The sequence below is a fragment of the Paramormyrops kingsleyae genome, chromosome 20 (assembly GCF_048594095.1).
Source record: "Paramormyrops kingsleyae isolate MSU_618 chromosome 20, PKINGS_0.4, whole genome shotgun sequence".
Lineage (NCBI taxonomy): Eukaryota > Metazoa > Chordata > Actinopteri > Osteoglossiformes > Mormyridae > Paramormyrops > Paramormyrops kingsleyae.
This window is the reverse complement of record NC_132816.1, coordinates 13897834-13920033: the sequence shown is the minus strand read 5'-3', so window position 1 is coordinate 13920033 and position 22200 is coordinate 13897834. Positions and strand designations below refer to the sequence as shown.

Below are 22200 nucleotides of genomic sequence, written 5' to 3'. Positions count from 1 at the left end.
CATCCATCTTCTGACTTTTTATTGCGTGCAGGGTCCTGGGGATATGCTTTGAGGAAAATGCATATTAAACACAGCACTCAACTAAGAATAAAGCTGCAATCGTATTAACGTCTTGGGCCACAGGACGGTTATTCTGTCAGGCACTGCCGTAGACACCCAGAGAGCTTAAAGGGTGTATACCAGACAAAATAAGCGAAATTAACACGTCAGACCGCACCTGAGAACAACACATTCAGAGTGCGTCACCCGGACGCCAACTGAGACACGGAGCGGAAGTTCAAGGGGCTACAGAACAGCCCGTGAGCCCCTCTCCTGTTGTACCTCACACGTGTTATGAGCAGGAAGAGAGCCAAGGACACCACGAGGACCATGAGGGGGCGTCCTTCGTAATGCCTGGATGGAGGAATGATCTGGCTTGGGGGGGCGGCACTCTTCAAAGCCAGCCCACCTGGCTTCGGTCACTTTTTTTCTTAAATTCCCTTTTTGACAGAGGGAGAGAGAGACGGAGCTCATCTTACATAAGCGTACCGCCTTGGCCCACGGTGTGGAAGGGGGACAGCGGGGTCAGACTGCGAAATCTCACCCCCCCCAGAATGCGTTTGGCGCAGGCGTGTTCTGGGTGCACCGCCAGTCTCGGGTCATCCGTCATCAGTCAGCTGCCCCCCCCCGGCCCCAGTCCAAAACCACAGCCACTATTTACACTGCACAGCGTGTTCAACAACGACAGCCCATAACGGGACCAAATCCCCCTCCTTTTCCACATTCTCGCACTGAGAATTTGTACTGTGTGGAATGGTTACTGTCAGCTGTCGCCGTGGAAACTCACTTTCTCTATGAACCTTGTAAGATAGTGCTGGAATACGTTCCTGTCCAGCGCTCTGTCGGGAATGACATATAAGGTAATACCTGTAGCTACACTTTGAGGTCCCTACATTATACAATTTTACTTATTTGTTGTATTCATCTGTCCTTGTTGGCACTTTGAAAAGCTGAGAGGTAGCAAAATAGAAAGTTTACATTTACATTCATTCAGCAGATGCTTTTTTATGCGCTATAACCATTTAAAGGTTGTGGGTTCAATTTCCAGGGAGCACACGTTAAAAAAACTTATAAGCCTTCTGTTTACTTTGGATAAAAGCATTAAACAGATTTATTAAATGTAAATGCTACTATCCAAAGCAATGTACAAGTGAGGATCAGAGAGCAGAGTACAGTCAGTGTCCCAGGAATGACTGAGATTATGAGCCTTGCTATAGGGCCTAAGAGTGATATGAATACTCCACTGGCCGCGGGATTTAAACCCACAGTCTTCTGGCCACAGATCCCTAACCTGCTAGGCTGCACACTGCTGCTGGGTTTATAGCGCCAGGCTGGCAGTGGCGGTTTTGCAGTGCTAGTGAGTCACTGACCGCATATGTAAGTACCTGTGGCCGTGTGGTTAACTGGATTTGGCCAAATCTTGCACACAGGCATCGTACATAACAATTCCTTAGTGCCGGCTCTGTGGGTTGAGAGTAATAACACAGAGCCCCCCCCCCGGCTTCCTGGTTTGTGGTCACCCCCGGATTTACGGCGTCTCGCCTACCTTTCAGCATGGCCTTCCCGGAGGAGCTGGCCAGGCAGGGGATGGCAGTGCGGGCCCCGATGGAAGCTATGGCCTCCAGGAGAGCCCCGGAGATGTAAGCGGAGACCGTAGTCTGGTGAGAGGAGACGCGGAAGCTCGACGACTCCTTACAGGTGCACGGCCATGAGTCCCGCCAGCAGGCCCTCCTGCCCGCAGAGGCCAGGAGCTTCCTGGAAGGATGGAGCAGGTGGACCTGGAGCCTCAGACCATAGTGAAGCTGCGGATAGAGGAACCAGATGAAATCAATGTCAGCTCAAGGATACCATCTGCACTCCAGCGGAGGTTCTCTTCTGACAAGAACATATCTTAACAAACATCCACAAGGACGCATCGCCTGGACTATTGTTTCAACTGCTACCATCAGACAGAAGATACAAGGCATACAGAGATCACACGACTAGACTAACCCCAATGTGCTAACCAGGCTGAACCGGGCACTAAAAGATTCTCACTAAGGGACTCTCACTAAGGGACTCTCAATAAGGGACTCTCACTAAGGGACTCTCACTAAGGGACTCTCACTAATGGACTCTCACTAAGGGACTCTCACTAAGGGACTCTCAATAAGGGACTTTCAGTAAAGGACTCACACTAATTCTAGACCCCCTGCATACTACCATATATCTATTTGGACAATACATATATTTATTAACTGTATCATAGCTATTGTTTACATATCAACATAGAAGAGGTTAAAGATGGACACAAGGATGTCAGACAGACTCAGATTCCATTTATAGTTACACTGTGGGAAACGTGAGGATTGGATTTAGCTAAAGGTATTTAAACAGAGGGTCTCAAGGGTGGGGGGGAACTTGATGATAAATGCAAGAAAGGGAGCATGAGAAGTCATATACTACAGCCTAAATGGGGGGGGGCAGGCTACTGGACAATCAGCCATTATGAAATCAAGATGCGGGGTGTTCAATCACACAACGGAAGTGGGGACTTCAGTTTCGATTTGTTAAAGTGCACTTGGGCACGTTAGTCATACGGTGCAGAAAAAACAACACGACAAGGCTGTCAGTCTCATTCTCCTAGAAAGTTACGACGATGGAAAACAGAAGCTGCTTTAATTTCATTATAGTTCGTCGTCAACTTGATAAACCAGGGACATCATACCACAACAGCACGGCCATCTGAACGTTTATGTTTGTTGTGTTTGAGTGGGACCCATGATGGTCGTCTGCAAATATGCCTGACAGCTCTGAGTCATCCTAACACTGCTACTTAATACCAGAGGGCATGTCACCGGGTGACGGAATTACATTTTCCACCAAAAACCATTTGGAATTTCAGATTTAGACAGCAATATAAGTTCTGTTGACATCTAATATGGAATGCATTACTAGAGGACTTCCTGCTGGGGCCAGTTAGAGGTGCCGCTGGGGGCCATTAGCCCTTAACGCTAACCAGCAGTCGGACATTCCTCAGTTTGAATTGTTGGATCATTCGTCAGCAGTTATCGGAAAGGATGCAGAATGCGAGGGGGTGGGGGTGGGGGGGCAGAGCAGATTTAGAGCATCCTGACAACAGTGGCAAAACGAGCTTGTGCCCTCAAGCGTAAAACAAGATCCGAAGGACAGTGACGCAACAGAGACATCTTTCATGGTCAAACCGGTCATCAATTACAATTACTGGAAAGTTACTGGGTGACACAGCTGGGGAGACTTAAGGACTAATTTGGTTTTCTCTTTACCCAGAAAAGCAGCTAATTCTGTCGTTGGTTATGATGTGACCCCGTACATTGAGGTAACTGGCACCTTCACTGCACGCAGTGTTGACTGCTGATGAGCATACAGACATAAATCCTGCAGAACCTTCTGCCTGTGTCTTCAGGCTTCCCAACAGCATCTTCATGTTGATGATTGAGCCCGTCTATGGCAGTGTTTCCCAATCCGGTCCTAGGGGACACACAGACAGTACATGTTTTTGCTCTGGCAGGGAGCTGGGAGGGAACAAAAACATGGACTGACTGTGGGTCCCCAAGGACCGGACTGGGAAATGCTGATCTACGGTGTTTCTGCACATCATCCTCTTGAGGTCTTCTTGTGCCAAAATTAGACTGCTTCAATCACTGATCATTCACCAGCCATTTGTGCGTCATGAGAAAGTTCAGGCTTGCTTTGAACAAGAATCTACTTGATTATTTTACTTAATCTGTGATATTCAAAGGCATTGATACTCTACCTATACCACTTCATCACAGTCCAGCTTTCCCATCCATAAAAAGTGACACAGAATCTGAATAATTGCGATCTTTGCTCTGAGAAATGTCAATAGTTCTGAATTGTTTTTCCTTTGTCCTTCACTGCAGCTCTGCCAAGTATCAGCCTGCAATATATTTCTTAACTGCTGCATCCTTTGTTATTGATGCTTATTTAAGGAGGTAAAAATTGTCTATATCCTGTATGTCTTTGACATCATATCCTGTTGTCACATCCTTTGATTGCTTCACGTTTAGCCATATTCCCATCGTCTCACTCTGTCCGTTAATGCTCTCTGTCAGTCTTCATATCTTAATTTTCCATCATGAATATCATCAGAGTATCAAATGCCATTGATGTTTCCTCCACCAATGTAGGGTGCGCAACTGTATTCTTGTTCTCCAGGCTTCTTTCACATGCCCAAGATATAGACTTACGGTTTATAATAGCGAGTGCACAGTCCTTTAATAAATTAAAAGTCCCCCAATGTTACACTCAGGCAGAACAAGGCATCTCACATGACATCATTTAACCAATGAGTCTATGGTATAATAAATGCACACAGCCCGGCCAAAAAAAAAGGTCACACACTTTTAATATTTCGTTGGACCGCCTTCAGCTTTGATTATGGTGCACATTCGTCACTGCATTGTTTCCACGTGCTTATCCAAAATCTCAACATTTTTTATTTCATCCAAATTTGCATTCATTTCTCATCAAGATCTTGCATTGGTGACAGGTGAGTTGAACGCCATAAAGTTTTCTTCAGCACATCTTAAAGACATTCAATGGGGTCAAGATTCTGTGGTGGCCAATCCACGTGTGAAAATGATTCCTCATGCTCTCTGAATTACTCTTTGAACAATTCCAGCCCGATGAGTCTTGGCATTATGAATGAAAAAATCCATTGATGGTATAACCAGGCAATTCAGTAGATTCAGGTACTCAGCTGTCTTCAATTATTGACTCTTATGTACTTGCTGATTTAAATTCAAAACTGTGACTTGTGTTTTGGCCAGGCAGCATATGCGACCAGGGGATAAACATATGATAACATATGATAACATTAAATAAGCTGGATCAGGCAAAGGAGGTCAGAGCAAGAAAGAAACATCTTGAAAACCGATGTGAGAGATTCAGGGTGAATGATTCCGGGTGACTGACACCCTAAACCTGTAAAAACTGCACTGTATACTGTATAGTTCAAAACTGGTGGGAAACAATGAAATGCTTATAGGAAATGGAGTTTTTAATATCTGTAATCCCATCCCACCCAGTGGCCAGGGTGCCCCCTGCAGTTATTTATTTCAGAACATCTATATTTATTGTGTTAATGTCCAGTAAGGAGCGGCCATTTTGCTCACTTCAGGGGCCATCGCTGCAATTTGGCGGGACGGTGATTAATTTCCTGGAAGGCCAGCGCCCCGGGCTTCTCCTGCACCAGTAATCCCATTTTGCTTTACCGCTCTATGGCGGAAGACCGGGCGACAAACGATTATGTCCTAAAGCAAAGTCGATTGTTCTTTATTTCCCCCATTAAGGGCAAATGCAATTTACTGTGTGAGTTCCACAGGAAACAGAAAAGTATAAACGCAAGCAAGTAATAAGGAAAAAAAAAATCATCAGTAGCTTGATGGGATCACGTAGGGTAAGTGATAAAAATCCATTTACCTTCCAACTGCTTATTCAGTACACAGTTGTAGGTTTTGCTAAACATGCTTTATGTCTATTTTTTTTAAGTTTTCTGTTCACCAATCAGCCAGGACAGAAAATGCCTTAGATGTTTGATTTACAGTCAGGTACGAGGGCATATTTCAGAAGTGTCTTAGCACGAGAGAAGCTATTCATTATAATTTCATGCACAGTCTAGAAAACCACTTACATGATATTATAATGTTACATTGGAAGCACTGATCAGAAGTACAGTCCTGTCTTAGTGGCAAGATGCTCTTACAGTGACTCATCTAAAACCAAGAAACATGAATCCTCTTGCGGGTATTAAAATCCGCAAATGCAATTGCGCAATGAGAACCAAAGGCAAATCCGCCACTGAGGACTTGTATCTGAGGTCACACTGGGTGAACGCCACAAAGGAACAAACAAGACCGGCAATTCCGACCGCATTTCGCAAAATTCATCGGCCCAACAACTTCCTGCCTGGAAAATGGACTTTCACTTGTCATTAAGCAAGTACTTGTGCCTCCCGCTTTCATTTGTTTGGTTTTTCCTCTTCTTGTTACAAGACCTTCGAGGAAGAAACCAAAAGCGGGAAAAAGGGAACAATGAACTGTATTTAATTTTAGGTTAACATATTCGAAAAAACAACAAACTAACAAATCAGGAGAGAGGTGCTTGTGACCAGCAGCACAGGGGAGGAACCTTTAACACTAATGAACGCTCAAGTCTGCATTTCTGAATTAAGTAGATTATTGCCACAGCAACCAGGATTATCAGTAATGCTTTGCAAGTCAATTTCTCAGACCTCCCTTCGGATTTCATTTACACAAGTCTACTCGGTGCAAATAACATTTTTGAGTGGAGGGAAAAAAAAGACGTTTCCATGGAAATTATGCTGGCAATTCACAACACGGAGCTGAAAAATCCACAAGACTGATAAAAAAAGGCATTTTTCCATTCAAGGCCAATGGGGACCGTTTATGTTACACCTCACAATACCTCACAACGTTGCATAAGCTGTGAAAAATGTACACATGGCAAAAGGTTGTGTAGCTACAAGGTACACAAGAAAAAATAAAAAGAATCAGTCAGTGCAAAGACAAAATCTAACGGCCACACTTACAGAAATATCCCAGGTGTAGAAGCTTCAGATTTTATCAAACAATTGTGCATTTAAGCATATAAAAGCCTCAGATTTATAAAACTAGGTATTTTCACTGCTGTCATTTTAAACATCGACAAAGGGAATAAGGTACAGTTTACAAAAGAACAAGCTGAATTATTCTGAATGTGAACATTTTTTCTGCATGTATCTTAAATCCTTCATACTGTAGATGTATGAAAGAACTTAGAAGCGAACAAGCTGTTACCGCTTATCAAGGTGAAACCATTTCACATGCCATTCATCTTAGCCAATGTCTACCTTCTTTTGTGGCAAAACTTTGCTTATTTCCTGTTTATGTCAGCGGGGGGAGGCCATGTGAATCCCCCCCCCCCCACCCGCAACCTCGACCAGCGGAGCGTGTTCAACGCCGCTTCTCATGGGAGGGGCTTCCTGCTACAGACCGAGCTGTGCTAACCGTTGTCAGATTTTAGATTGCACCACTGGGACAGCAGTGATTGGGGCAGCACTTGGATAAAAATGACAAGTGGTTGGCCTTCCCTAATACCCCCCCGCCCCCCTCAGCCGGGACACTGGTAAAGCAGGGAGCCGAATAGGGATTCTGATTTACGGGGCCCATGTAACGATGAGCTGCTCTCTTGGCTTGACTTCACCTGCCCCAGTGCACCATGGGTAATAAATGTGTGTGAAGGCTGCAGGTGAACAGCAGCCATAAACAGAGCCCACGTACAGGACAAACAGTGCTAAGCCGGGTTGGGGGGGGGGTGGGTGGTATTAAGAAGTGTCCGCCCTCCAACCCCCAACCCCCAAATCCATCCCCCTGTCCAGTTTAGCAGCCCGTTTTGCCTTTAAAAGGCAGGGCGCTACAGCGATTGGATAAAAACTGAGCGGCACTTTTTGGCACGGCTAAACAGGGCCGATATCGCTCGGCATTATGTGGACAAAGCCCCCTGCTAATCTAAGGGGTCTATGCCAATGATTTTACGAGGAGGGTACAGAGGAACTTCACAGAGAAGGAATGAGCGAGGTGATATGTAGGGATGCTGACTAGGGCCTGCAGGACAAGGCCACCATCGGCACGAGCAGGATCAAGACGGAGCAGGTGCATGGCGCTAATCCAGGCCTTCTGGCGTCTGGAGAATCGGGCACTGAGCGGACGCCCGTCAGGTCCTCACTGGCCTGTAACCAGAGCTGACATCAACTCGTGCCCGATTTGATCCTGCCAGAAGCTCTGCACCGCATTTGACAAACGGGGGCAGCTGCGTTTGGCCCCTTTTTGGGGGGGGCTCCATCGATCCTAAGGGACTTTTAAAACTGACAGTCATAGTTTTTCACCACAGTCATCTGATCGTGGCACCTGCCTATTTGATGTACGTCCTCAGGCTAGATGCCTGCTCCAAACAGCCTCCAAACTGAAAGACGTTAGAGAGGTAGAGAGCGATCGCAAGAAATAAAGAGGGGAAAAAAAGAGAAATAAGGAAAAAAGCTGAAATTTACACTAGTGACCCATGAGGAACACAGAGGTTTGGCTGGTCACTTCTGCATGTGAGATCATTTACCAAAGTAAATATAACAAGTGATTCTGGTGTGTGGTTCAGTGGGTTAGGGTGCTGTGCCTGAGGCCCTTGGCCCCCAAAAAAGAGTCACTTTGGACAAAAGTGTCTGCTTAAATAAAACGTAAACTGAAAACAAGCTTTACCGTCAGGCTATTTTTATGTTAAACTGTTCGGTAAAAAGCTTCCCTGGACGCAGATCTGAGAGGCATCAAGTGTCCTTTTGACCTCAAACACTCAAGATGTGGGATCAGAAAAATGATCATCATCAGCCGACCAAACACTTTATATAAGCAACCGCGTATGAGGCAGACAGAGAAAGGACCAAATTTCCCTAAAACTCTTTTATTCTGTTTGGGTTAAAGTGCATCAGTGTGATCTGTTATTTCTAGTAAATGTCACAATAAAAAAGTCATGTTCCGTATTAAATGACAGACACCCACAGCCAGTAATGACCTCTTCACATCACTGGGTATAAATGAACAAGGCTGTCTTCATAATAAACATCTTAATGAAAAGCCTCAACAGAAAACAGAAATAGAAAGGGTGTGAATCATTTCTGATGTGCTGACAATGAACGCCTAAAAGAACAGGCACAGCAAAATACTCCTGCAACAGCAATGCTACGTTACGCTGAGCGGGTCGGTCCGGATTCATGGGGGGGATCAAACTGAGGCCTCAAGGATCACATTATACAACATTAGGCCAGTCTGTGCTGCAGAACTGACTGGTTTATCTTTTCTTTCCTGCCTGAATGCACTGGCACACAGGCACCGAACGCTGAACTTGCTTTGTGTGTGTGTGTGTTTAGGGTGCACAATAGGAATTTCAGCCATCCTTTACTGGCACTAATTAGTGCAGGCAGATTCCGCACGCTGACGCTGCAAGAGGTATTCTGGCAATGCGGGGACTTCTATACCCTTCAAGCACTGCAAGACATGTGAACCCCCCTCCCCCCCAAAGCAGCAAGCAGCTGTCACAATCAGAGTATGGCAGACATGGTCGTTTGTAGTGGGGGGGTCGCCGATGGAGTGCTCCTCTCCCACGATCAAAGCACATTCTCCCAGACCGGGACTCTGCAGATTTTACATTTTCACAGTTTTATCTTAGCAAAGGCTTTTATCCGAAGCAACATATATTTTTGAGAAAGCAGAGTCTGCCAGACCCAGGAGCAGTTGGGGATTAAGGGCCTTGCTCAAGGCTGGCACTGGGATTTGAACCTGCGACCTTCTGATCACCTTCTAATCCCAACCCGCTGTGCCACACACCAACAGTTCTGTTTTAAGAAATATCGTACCCATCCCACACTGAGCTTCAGACTGATTCTGCTCGGGACGATGCACGGGAGGCCGCTTGCTAAATTGTGCGATTATAATCTCTGGGGCACTTCACTGCTTCTCTACCTTCAGCCCTGTTTAAACAAAGACCACATCCGTGCACCTCCATTTCCCCGCTGACTAATGGCTGAGATTAGAGGCAAGAGCATCCTCTGTACATATTTGTCAAATTAAAGCGTCTGCGTGCCTTTAATCGAGCCGGGACTCTGCCTCATTATTTTCATCCATCCATCTGTCTTCCATGACTGCTTATCCGGGTTGCTTAGAGCCTGGTGTCCATCCCAGGGGGATGTCAAGAGCGGCGTCTCTATGGCCTTCCACAATAACTGAGGCCGTGACCGCAGAACCAGTGACTCGCAGAACCAGTGACACACAGTGCCGTACCCCACGTCAGCCGGGCCAACTGGCTGTCACATGGGACATCAGATCATAACACGAGCAGCGTTCACTCCCCGGAGATGCCTCCCACCATCGTTTAAGTCGATCTCAGGCATGTTTATTCTTTACAGAGAGTGGAAAGCCATTCCCGGTAAATGGGGCCTTCGTCCGCTCAATAAAACCGTAATAAAACACCATAAAGAGGGTCGCAAAGGGCCCGACGCCAAGAGTCTTCGGCACATTTCCAGAAGATCATCCACAGCACCGGCACTGGAAACGCCCAGTGCCGTGACCTTTTGCGGTGGTCACAGGGACAGGGGACAGCATGTAACCAAGACCAGCTCTCACAGACTGTCAGGCACGTACACCGCGGTACATTCGGCCCACGAGAGAGCGCGAGCGAACCGATCCACGTGTGACGCACCACTAACACAGGAACACAAACACGCACGTCCCCACATGGGCCAGATGCCACTGCACGCCCTCCGCCCCCCAGCTCCCGTTGACACAGACAGAGAGCAGACTGTCCACAGTTATCCAACCAAACGGTACTCACAGATACAGACAGAGAAAAGGCAGATTCTTGAATGTAACCTTTGATTGTACTGCTAAATTTGAAAGTTAACAGTTAACAGTCATCTAAATTCCTTACCTTTAAATTCAGTTAAACTAATAATAAAGGTACCTGACAAGGTATTGGCCAATATACAGATCAAAGACCCTCCAAAGAAAAAGGCAGGCTTTCAAACTAGAGAGAAATTATTCATATTTACTCACATACAGGGTCTAAATATAGACAGAAAGCTCAGTGGAGTTCAGCTCCGCCCCCTTATGTCCAAACTGCACCTTGCCAGAGTGCAGCTCCGCCCCCTTATGTCCAAACTGCACCTTGCCAGAGTGCAGCTCCGCCCCCTTATGTCCAAACTGCACCTTGCCAGAGTGCAGCTCCACCCCCTTATGTCCAAACTGCACCTTGCCAGAGTGCAGCTCCGCCCCCTTAAGTCCAAACTGCACCTTGCCAGAGTGCAGCTCCGCCAACTTCAACATGAACCTTTTTTCTTAATACCTTAAATTTAATAAAGAGAGATTCAAAGTGAACACCTCTGGTAGTTTGCATACTATCGCATCAATATTCATTGTGCAGGCCACTGACTGAAAATAAGAGTGTCACTCTAAAGTTCTCCAAAGTTCTAACAAACCACATAAAATTTCAGAATGTCTCATTCACCTATGTGTAGCCAACCCCTGTGTCTATAAGCTTCAGAGCTCAAACGTCTTGGCTAGAAATGTTTATAATGTGATTATTTTTACAATTTCTCAGCATGTCTGAAAATAGGTTTTTGAAAAGTATATGTTTAAAGTTGATTTTAACAAAAAATTGAATAATAACATTCTAAGTGGTCTCAGATTATTTGTGCTGAGTTTGTGCAGAATAAAAGCACATGTAACACTTTGGGATAAATGTTTTTAGATAGGTGAAATATTTTAAAATGTCAAGGTATGTCTCTGCACAAAAAAAATCATGCTTTCATCAGCTTTGATGTTAATTTTTTTGGTAGCTCTAACCAGACATTCATTTCTCGACTGATGAGATATTCCTACATGACGTCTTGTTTTCTGTCCTGCGTTTTGTATTTTGAGTTATTTCACTTACTGTACTGCTGCCAGAAATTCACTTACTAGACTCTGCTGGAGGTCAGACGTGTGTAATCCGTGAATAACTCGATATTTTAACAGATTTTCACGGAGACATTATGAATGAATAAGCAGGAATAAATAAGCCATTCTGATGCTCCCTTAAGCTTCATTTACATGTTTAAAAGTATCCATGTACTATCTAACCATGCGAAAGGACAATACTCATATCAAGTAAAAATCACTTTTTCATCACATTTTTAATTTTGTGTTGCTACAAAGTGGTAACATCATACAAAAAAGAATATACTGCACCTTTAAGACTGTGATCATAAATAAATACATGATAATATACATACATGATAACCACCCCCACTCTGTACCTGTCACGGCTCCTGATCGCGTTCCCCTTTTTTCCGCTGGACACTAAGGGTGTCCTGAGCAGGGCTTCTCTGTGTCAGACGCTACATCTTCCCATTGTCCTCTGCTGACGTGCAGATACATATTCACAGGTCGGCTGGCGACAACAAAATCCTGTCCCTCAAGAAATGAACATCACAAAGACAGAAAAATCTACCCATAACCTCTTTCCGTATTGAAAGAGACGTCATAATATTGACTGAAAACATTTTAATCATCTTTCACCAGCAATGCATGCCAGAGCACATCAGGAGTATTAACCTGCCTGATCCCACAGCAGCAATTCAGGGCTCTGGCATTCTTCCACTGGCCATTTGCTACTGTCTTAACTGGGATAAACTGGGATAGAGATCATGTCTACAGTGGCTTGTGGGGCATCTATGTTTTGGACTGGCAAAAACTGCTACAATTTCTAGTTGTGGAGAGCAAACAATGAGGCAAAAGATACCAGAGAAATTACACAAAGCTGTATCAGAAACTCATCTGTGACCCTAATCCGCAAGCCGCTGAAACCAGGTTCCACACACCGAGTCTGGGTCACCCTCGGCGGTCAGGGTGGGTCTGTGTGGGCTCGGAAACCCGGGGTGGGGTTTTACGCTGTCAGGGTTTCATCAAGACAGCCTGACCACAAGCCACCCCCAAAAGAAACCAACATTCAGAGGTGAGCGATGTTCGGCAGCCAGGAATGGCCTTCAGACAAAAACACGAGGCGGCCCAATACGTTACGTTACGGATACACTGCGAATCTCCAGGTTCCTTCCTGCAGCTCCACGCTCTCGGAATGCCTACATGTCTGGAATTTTTCACCCCTGACCAAATATTTTTTCACCCCAAACCAGCCCCCCTCCATCCGGACAGTATTGGCTCGGGTTAATCAAATATCAATTAACGCTGTTTAGACTGCGAGATAGCTGGCCGTCTCCCTCTGCTAGCGGCCCCCTAATGTAAACAAACCCGCGGGCTCGCGCGAGTCTACGCTTCCCTCGCGGGCTATGGGAGAGAGAGCCCTCGCTCCTGCAGCCGAACCATATGCACAACAAGGTCCCGTCTGCAGTTACGAAAACATGAAACACACATGGCGACATCAACCTCAGCAGGACACGTGGGGCAATCCTCTGTGTGCGGTTATAGCGTAATATTGCCCCAAGCTCACAGCTCTCGCTTCACATTCTCATACCTCTTCGCCGTCAAAATCCTTGTCGTCTTCAGCACTCAGCTATGCTACACCTCTACCTCCCCGGTGGACATTCACTACGGCCTATTAAAAAACAAAAGCTCTTCAACGGCATTATCTCTTACCGGCATATCAGATTTCAGAAGGGTACAATTTCAATAAATTCTTCATCTGTTATTCCCAGTACAGCTGACAGTACTCAGTACAGTACTCAGTACAGTACTCACGTTCTGCACAGGGCTTCTTACATATTCCCTTTATGCCAATCATTATATTAGTAATACTCTTGAAACTTCCATAATCTAGACATGGTACGCAGTTATTTTACTCTACATTTCATGGGCTATAGTTTGAGTCTCTTTCAGGGCTGGGGGGGACCTCCTTTTTAGCAAAAGCATCTTTAGTTTATCGTGGTTACAATTTCAAAATGACCCCCCGAGAAGGATACACACATGCATATACACAGTCCAGCATACAGCTACCTTTTAGTGTAAACCAGGGACAAGCTGTGTTTGGGGTCAATAAACCGCCCAACTGTGCCGATATGGGATTCTACAGGGATGTGAATCAATAAAGTAGTTGTCCTAGGCTTCCACTTATTTCAGCAGTGATGATCGACCTCTCAAATACTGAGCAAGAACTTCAATGTGTCACGTGTGTTTGCATGTAATCCAGTAGCTGCACATATTCTTAGAAATTAGCTTTGGGCAAGAAAGGAATACTGGCTTGAACAGTCACTGTCCTGCAAAGACTGGAGATAGTGTTCAGTTTCACTAACTGGGCCAAACAATCCATGTAAGTTAAATACTTTGAATACTAAAAAAATAAAATAATAAATGGCAAACAGCCATCCAGTAATATATGAAAGGAAGAGACCCTCTGGATCTGACACAGGAAGACCACTTTCCACGGATTCCCAGTGTGTGTGTCCGCGTTTGTGTTTTACGGTGCACACTCCCAACGCTGCCCTGTTTGTCCTTTCCCAGCCACCAGACAAATTCTTTTCTTATCCTACTTTTTTTTTGCCTATTTTTCCTGGGGTGTCAAGATGAGCCTTCTTAAAGTCCCCTCCCAGACCGAAACACGTTAGTGCTGTATGTGATAATTAACACAACTGGCTCATAAACTGTTTTATCGGCTATAAAAAAAAAAAAAGCAAATAAGTAAGGGTGTTATTCCACTGGACCAGGTCTTTTGGTACCGGCACTTGAACGGAAGTCAATGGAAAAGCGAAAGTACCAAGAGTACCGTACCAAAAGTATGGAACTTGGTCCGGTGGAAAAGCGCCATAATTATACCTTCTACTCAATCACCGAAAACCCCTTAAGACTTCTGAAAGGTAAAAATGAAGCTAAGTTCGAAGCCCACCCTTTCGGACCCTCACTCCAACAACAGTGCATGGGGTCCGAGCCCACAAACAACACGGAGCTGTACCCCCAACTGCACTGCGTACTCACCTCCGCAGCGGCGGCCTCTGGTTGGCGGGCTTTTCCCCCAGGTGGCTGGCGGCCCTCTGACTGCACTGGCAGCTTCCCGGGAACCAGGGGGGGGGGGTCTAAGCACCAACCTATCATCCCCTGTTGAATTTCACACGGGGCCATTTCCCTCCCCCCAGAGTGAGCCATAGCTGTCCCACACACAGCTGCCGGCTCTTATTTACTGTTTACAAGGGAGGCTTGCTGGACACTCGCATAAGCAGCGGCCCTCTGCCGCAATCCAGCACATGTCCCAAATCCAACATCACTGGAATACTTAAAAAAAGCCCCTCCAGGCCGGGCCTGATTGCTCAGGGACCGGCCGACCCAAGCATGAACTGCCAGGCGTGGACCGCCCCGCAGACAACCTGGAGCCCATTTCCACGGTGACCAACAAGAGCTCTGGAGTTTATGTCATCAGCGGGCTGATCGGACCAACCCGCAGCTGGAGTACTGCTGTGTTTTCTTTAATAACCAGCTTCCAGATTTACGAGCTTGTGGTTAATGCGCAGTGGGGCTTTCAGCTTGCGACTTTATATAGGCCTTCTTATCAGGCACAGGAATAGAGGTTTATTACGAAAAACACGGTCATCCGAGTCTGTTTGGCTCCGCATATAACTTATACACCAGCAAAATGGAGAGGCGGAAGATTTTGTTTGCTCTATTGAGACAAATTCTCTAAAACGACACTAACAGAGACACACGGGTCCAGCCCTACAAATTAAAGAAAAATCTCACCACTTCCTGTTTACTCCTTACATTTATCGTAAATATTTGATATTTATAATGAGCACTTTTAACCCGCTGTCTGTGATCTCTCAGAGTCTCGAGGGTTACGGCGTGCAAGACAAATTACAGCACGGCTCGTGAATACCTACAGTCTGTGCGCACTGTGGTCCTGCACAGTGGTGCTTAGGTTCCTTAAAAATATAAACCCTGCACCGTCATCCTTTAACTCTCCACCACCCTAACGTGTCCAAACAAAACAACTCAAAAGATTAGTGCATATGCCAAAGCACTTGATTTTCAGATTGAAGAAAGGTTACAGAACAAAAGCCATCAACATCTATGCAGCTACAGTGACTGACGTTAACAGCTGAATTATTACGTAAAGTAACGTTATTAGCATTTTACATTCATTTATATTGTGTTCGAACATAGCCTAAAATTCAGTAGACCCTACACTAGCAGTACCAACCTTTAGATCAACAACCTTAGGCCTGAACTGATTTAACGCACAAAATCGTACATACAGACATTTGATCTTACCTTATTGAGAAATAGGTTTCAGCTAGCACTGAAGTAAGGTAGCAGACATTCTTCATGATTTCATATGAGAGAAAATAACTGTGAAAACAGGCTAATCAAAATTACCTATAGACTCAAAAATGATGTGATTCTCAAACCTGGACTCTCTAAAAAGCGCGAAAGCAGGTCCTACTCACTGTGGCAAAGGATCAAGGAGGCATCTGGCCAGGGAGCCTTTTGCAGAACAGGGAAGTGGCTTCTGTTAAATCCTTGTCACTCAGGAAGAGAGAATCCCAGCCCGAGAAGGGCAGGGATGAGCCGGGGATCTCAGCGTTTCCGATGGGAGCACTACCCTTATTTGGCTCGACGGGAACTCGCTCGGAGTAGTGCGAGGCAATGCTGGAGATCTTATCGGATGGAGGGAGACTTCAATAAAGCCTAGATGGGGGGGGGGGGGGCTTGTGGAGGGTGTCGCCACGGTGAAGCTTGGAAACGGCCCTCTTACAAAGTCCCTCCAGTCTCCCCAGTCTCTGTGGGACTGGCTTAACTGGAGAGCTTTTTTACCACTGTTACTCTTTCAGGGAGGGCAGCGAGGAGGGACATTCCCCACTCCCCAGACCGGCCCAGTGGGCCTTAGAGAAGCCCATCGTCAAAGCCGACCACCCGGGCACCCTCACCCGAATGGGACACCCTTCCCCTGAAGGGGACATGCTAACAACACGCGGGAGGCTAACTCATTTGGCCCAGCGGACATGACAGCTAGTCCATGACCTCCGACACCCTCCACAGCCTACAGAACCTCTCTGAGCTTAGCGTCCCTGAACCTCCCGAAGGTCTTGCACCCTCTGATCATCCAGTGGCAGTGAAATGTCTTCCTTTCCTCCCGATTTTTGACTACCCCCTTCTGCAGAATGGTTTTTAAAGTTGAACCTCTGTACCGAAACTGTTGAACTATTGCCTCAAACTGCTGCCATTTTTTTGTGATTATTTAGGTCTGTCTTTGTATGTTTATCCTCCAGATTTCTCTGCTGTATCTGGCAGGTCCCTAGGGACAGTTCAACAAACAGACAGACACGCTGCTGTCCAATAAACAATTTTAAAAAGCAGTTAACTCTGTCAGTGAGGATCCAACAAGAGACACTTCCCACTTATATTTGGATTATAAAGACAAAAAAAAAAAAAAAACAAACAAACGTTAATCATCCAGTTGTGATTCATGAATACATTTATTTGACAGAATAATGTAAATGAAGGATTTTGAAATGCAAATGCAGAAAAACACTTTATGGCCGATAGCATGTTTACAATTCTGAGCATCTACGTGTGTTAGGTAACCCAACGGCTAATTAGCTGATCTAATTATGCGCAGCAGCAAAGAAGAATATATTCTGAGCGATCCACCTCTTGCTGAATTATGAATACGAAATTAAGGAGGGTCACTTGGCTTGCTGTGCCTCTGTAATGACCTCATTATCCATGAGACGGGGGGGGGGGGGGTAGGGAAGCGTCGCTCCAAAATGAGCTGTCGATCCCTCACATTATGAGGCTCCGGATACCGTTGCCATGAGAACCTCAGGCAAACCTCTCAGTGTCCACCTCTTGTTTGTCTTTCTCCTGAGATCAATGCTTACAATACAAACATGCCCCATCGCTTTGAAAATACATCACTCAAGGATGCTTTCTTGTACGCTGTAGTGTATGCTCACTGCAGCCTTCCACCAAGCGGGAAAGTCGTTTCAGCTAAGGGTTAAATGTTTTAGCATGCTGCCAAGGCAAAACACCCAAAGCATATTATCAGAGCAGAATCAGAAGTTTCTGTCTCAATTAGAAGCAGTAACATTCATATGATTCAACCGTCATGACATCGCCAGCACTGCTTATGACTGCCTCCTGGTGGCAGGTCACTGTATTGTCAAAAGAAATCTGAAATGCTGTACATGTGATACAAGGCTCTGTAGTCCTGTAAGACATGACAGACCACTCATACCAAGATCTCGGCTTCTCAGCTGACGCACTAAATAAATGAACTTGTTTGAACTGTCAACTGACTGAGACTCGAAATTCAAGCCAAAGTTAAAAAGAGAGCTAAATATTATGTTCTGCTCATGTAAAAGTCAGTAAAACATAATCCTTGTTGTACTAAAATTTAAATTCACTATGGTGCAAAAAAAAGCTAAATTTAATCATTCATAAAGACAAATTAAAATAAAAAATGGATAACAGAGAAAGTTCTGGATGGAAATTTATACATACATCTTAAGTAAGAAAAAGCTTTACAATAAATAAAAAATAATCAGATAAAGAGACTGACAGTTAGCTCAAATGCCCTTCAAAAGGTACAATCCTGCAGGTTTCGCAAACACAGTTTAAATAGTGCCCAAATGGTTGGTGAATTATTTTGAAAAAAAAATGACTATCCAAATAAATGCTGAAGTAGAGAATTCCACAGGCTCCTTGGGCGCCCCAGAGTGTGGAATTTCATTGTTTCAATCGAGAATGCAGTACCCAACCATATCACTAGGGGGCAGTCATAGGCCACAACTGAGGTCGCTACTCCTCTATTAACCTCTTATTAAAAGCCTGTATTGCTACAAAGCTTCAAAGACCTAACTTTTAATGTAGGTAAATTACCGCATTTAGTGTCAACAGCATTAGCAGAAAGGCTGCAACTATGAACTGTCTAGATCAGATTATGCAAGGACTGCACCATCCAAGACACGCATCTATCCGACCTACCAAGTGCTTGGCATCCTTTAACGTAACGCACATTGAACATATGGTGGGACTCATGTAAAGCGCGGGGGAACCAGAATGCAATGTGACTTTCGGCAGCAGTAACCCCTGGCTCAGCTTTTGTTTTTGTAACGCGGAGTCACGACCTCAGAGAGGAAGCGCTCACTCTGGGGAGCATGGAGAAGCAGAACGGGTCTTATTTTGGGCCGTGGCGTGGGGATGGCTCCTCTCTCCCAACACTTCTGTGGAAAGATGGGCGGGGCTACACTTCTCAGCCCAGCGTCCTGAGCCGACTGTGGTCATTGTCAAACGGGTGGCAGCCAACAGGAGAGCAGCTCGAGATTTGCCATTTCTCTTGTGTTTTAAGCTTTTTAGAGACATCTGTACTAAAAAAAAATAACAAAAGATACCTAATTACATGTGTAGATTGATAGAAAACAAATGCGGTCTCTACTGAGCATTTAGGTATTGTGTTTGTAAAACTCAGACTTTAATTATGACGACATGGACACAATGGGTAAGTCTTAAATATAGTATATAAAGCCGACGGAGGGCGCGACATATGCAGACCACAAGGGTTCCGGGCAGGTCTGTGAAGGCCACACTTTGGGCTCGCCAGATCCTCACCAGTAATTAAGTGAGCTCGCCGCATTCTCCGGGAAGCAGACATTCCACCTTCCTTGCATAAAATCCCTGTTTATGCATGTTGTTTTTTCCCTAACACTGCCAGAACATCTGGATGCAAGGCTTACATTAGAGCGATAATCTGCTGCGCTGGCCAGCTGTTAAAAAGAATCAGAATCAGAATCAGAATCGAGTTTATTGCCAAGTACGTTCACACATAGAAGGAATTTTAAAAGTGTCTCGGACGCACAAAAAGAATGTCCTTCCTAGAAAGCAGTACTTCGTCACCCTTCCGTGACGTTAGAGATATCAAGCAGGTTAAAAATGTTGCAATAAGGTCAGCAATCAAGTTAAACAGCATTATTTCAGTGCCCTCGATGCTGCCAAAGTTACTTTGTGAGACAGTTTACATTTACATCTCGTACTGTTAGTCCCATGTGTTTCAGATGTGTGTTTTGACATCTAACACTCAAAGAATTCAAATTGCGCAAATATGGGAAACCCCTTCAAAGAAGCAAGTGAACAAAGATGTTCCTAAAACGCAGGATTTGTTTTTAAGCACGTAGCTACGATGACGACGTCAGCGACTCCCAGGCGACGGCCCTACAGTTTGAGCGCTTTTCCTGACTCTTGTGATACTTGTACAACTTCAAAAGGCAGCAACACAAATGAACCTGACGATTAAACAAATTATTTTTTCAAGGGCTGTTTTTTTCTCTAAAATTTCCCACCTCACCATTGTTGTGGGTCCAGTTTAACAAACCACCTTCTCGTGAAAATCATAAAGGCTTTGATCAAGTTGCTCTGCCTGTAGATATCAAGCACAGCTGCCTAGAGCCTGAAAACCCTTGATGATAGACAAAACATTATTCTTGGTCCTTCTCTTTATTATTACTTTGTCCTTCTTAACTTTGGGCTCAGTTATAATTGTTTTAGCAGATAAAGTGAACATCCTTCCAAGAACTTGACACTCCAGACAGGAAAAAATACACCAGCGGAAGACCTTGGCTAACAGCAGCAAAATCTCTCCTAGGCCGAAGCTTTTGGCCAACAGTGTCTGGAGCATTTTAATGAATGTTTTACTCCCAGTTATAACTTGTCTTTGTCCTGTGCTTTAGTGATTCACCTAATTATTGCTACTGTACTACATCTTCATATATCCTATAAAAGACTGATCCTTATATCCATTGCAGTTGGAGGACACACGATAAATCACTTATATATTTTGTCTTTTGAAGGCTGGATCACAAAAACTCCATCTCCAACTCCAAGGGAATATTTTGCTCTCATCTGGGCAGCTCTTTAGCATGAAGGATTCATGGGAAAGAGGCACCATCAGCAAGGCCCTCAAATCCACAGCGCAGCCCAAGTTTTTTGCGGTTCCCTGAAATGAGGTGCGAATTGAAGATATATGTCTTCACTTTGGGTACTACATAGCCAGCTGACGATACACCAGTGCTGTAGAGGTTCTGTAAGCTTCTCTGCTTTTCATGTTTGTTTTGTCTTTGGGTGCAGTTCTGGGGGGTATTCCATGAAAGTAGCTAAGGAAAGCCAGACTTTTCCGAAAGAAAGTCAGACTCAAACTAGCGCCATCTTAGCCTCTTGTCGTTCCACGAACACAGTTCGGCTTTAATTAATCAAGGCTCATACAAGACAGACTTGCATAGTCTCACTTATTGCGCACACCCGAGATATTTAAGATATTTAAGACGGGGAACCTTCTGGGTTAAGTCCACATGTCATTCTTACTGTATAATGCTATTCTGTATTATTTGATCTCCGTAAAATACTTTCAATCGCATCCGTGTGAAATGTTCTGCACAAATAAGCGTATCTTGTCTTTGCTGGTTTACTAATAAACTTTCAAAGTAGACAGCGACTTAACAAAATATAAAATCTTCCTGTTCATATTATTTTTACCTATTTTTTTTTTCAGTTTCAGTCATTGCATTTCATGTTTGACCTTTCTAATATGAGTACGCTTTTACTTGAATTATTTTGAAATTAATTAGAATGCTGAGTGGTGATTTTTTTATAGGCTTTTTCGTCTGACGGAACGATCTTTTGGGAATGTGTTCCCCACACGTCAGACATTCCTTGAGACAATGCTTAGCTGGTTAAGACAGTTAACCTGGTCCGGATCAGACTTGTTCACTCACCTAAGTTACCATGGCAGCTCAGCAAGGATGCATTTAAGACACGTTGATGAAATGGAATTCCCACTTAAATGAACCAGACTTGTCGAAATAAGTCAGACTTTCCCTTAACCCTGCTTCATGGAATATCCCCCCAATCTCGTCCCTTTATTTGGCTTAGTGCATCGCATCTCCTGCCTTCCCAATCTTCCATTTGCTCCACAGTTTCTGCAAGTTTTGATAACTGATACTTTATTGGTCCCTGTGGGGAAATTCTCTTTATGCCTCCAGCAACCAGGCCGTAAAGGGCAGCCACCCATAACAGCATCCAGGGAGCTGGGGGGTTAGGGCCTTGCTCAGGGACCTAGAGATGTGCTGAGATGGGGCTTGAACCAACAACCTTCTGATCACAGACACAGAGGCTTAGCCCACTGAGCCACACTCCGCACCCCTCACTAAAGAAATGTCTGTCAATCTGCTCTCAGATTGACAGACAGACCAACCTTCCTAACCCTCCTTCACCTCACCGATCCTCCTGCCATCATTCGTACTCCTAGCAGTCACCGAAAACTTAAAGGGGTCCCATTATTCTGATTTTCACTGTTCATTGTTTTATTTTTGGAGTCTACAAGAATAAATTCACATGCTTCAATTTTCCAAAACCACAATATTTTTCTCATACTGTGCATCTCTATTCACGCTCTGTCTGAAACGGTCTGTAAGAGCTTTAAGCCCCACCCCTGATGAGCCCAGTGTGCTCTGATTGGTCAGCTTGCCCGACACATTCTCCCCCTGTCTTGCAGTCTGCAGACAAATCTTTGCAGGCAGGCGGCCAATAAGGATTGTGTTACGAGGTG

The 22200-nt window shown here is 45.0% G+C and overlaps 1 protein-coding gene across 4 annotated transcripts in view; it reads right to left on the bottom strand.

Moving 5' to 3' along the window:
• Nucleotides 1–22200, bottom strand: part of plce1 (phospholipase C, epsilon 1) — a 73004-nt gene that overhangs the window by 33074 nt on the left and 17730 nt on the right. For all 4 annotated transcript variants that reach the window (XM_072703868.1, XM_072703869.1, XM_023842331.2 and 1 more), the window contains one exon: nt 1586–1841. In XM_072703868.1, coding sequence (XP_072559969.1) covers nt 1586–1841 — 256 coding nt within the window. The remainder of the gene's footprint in view (nt 1–1585; nt 1842–22200) is intronic.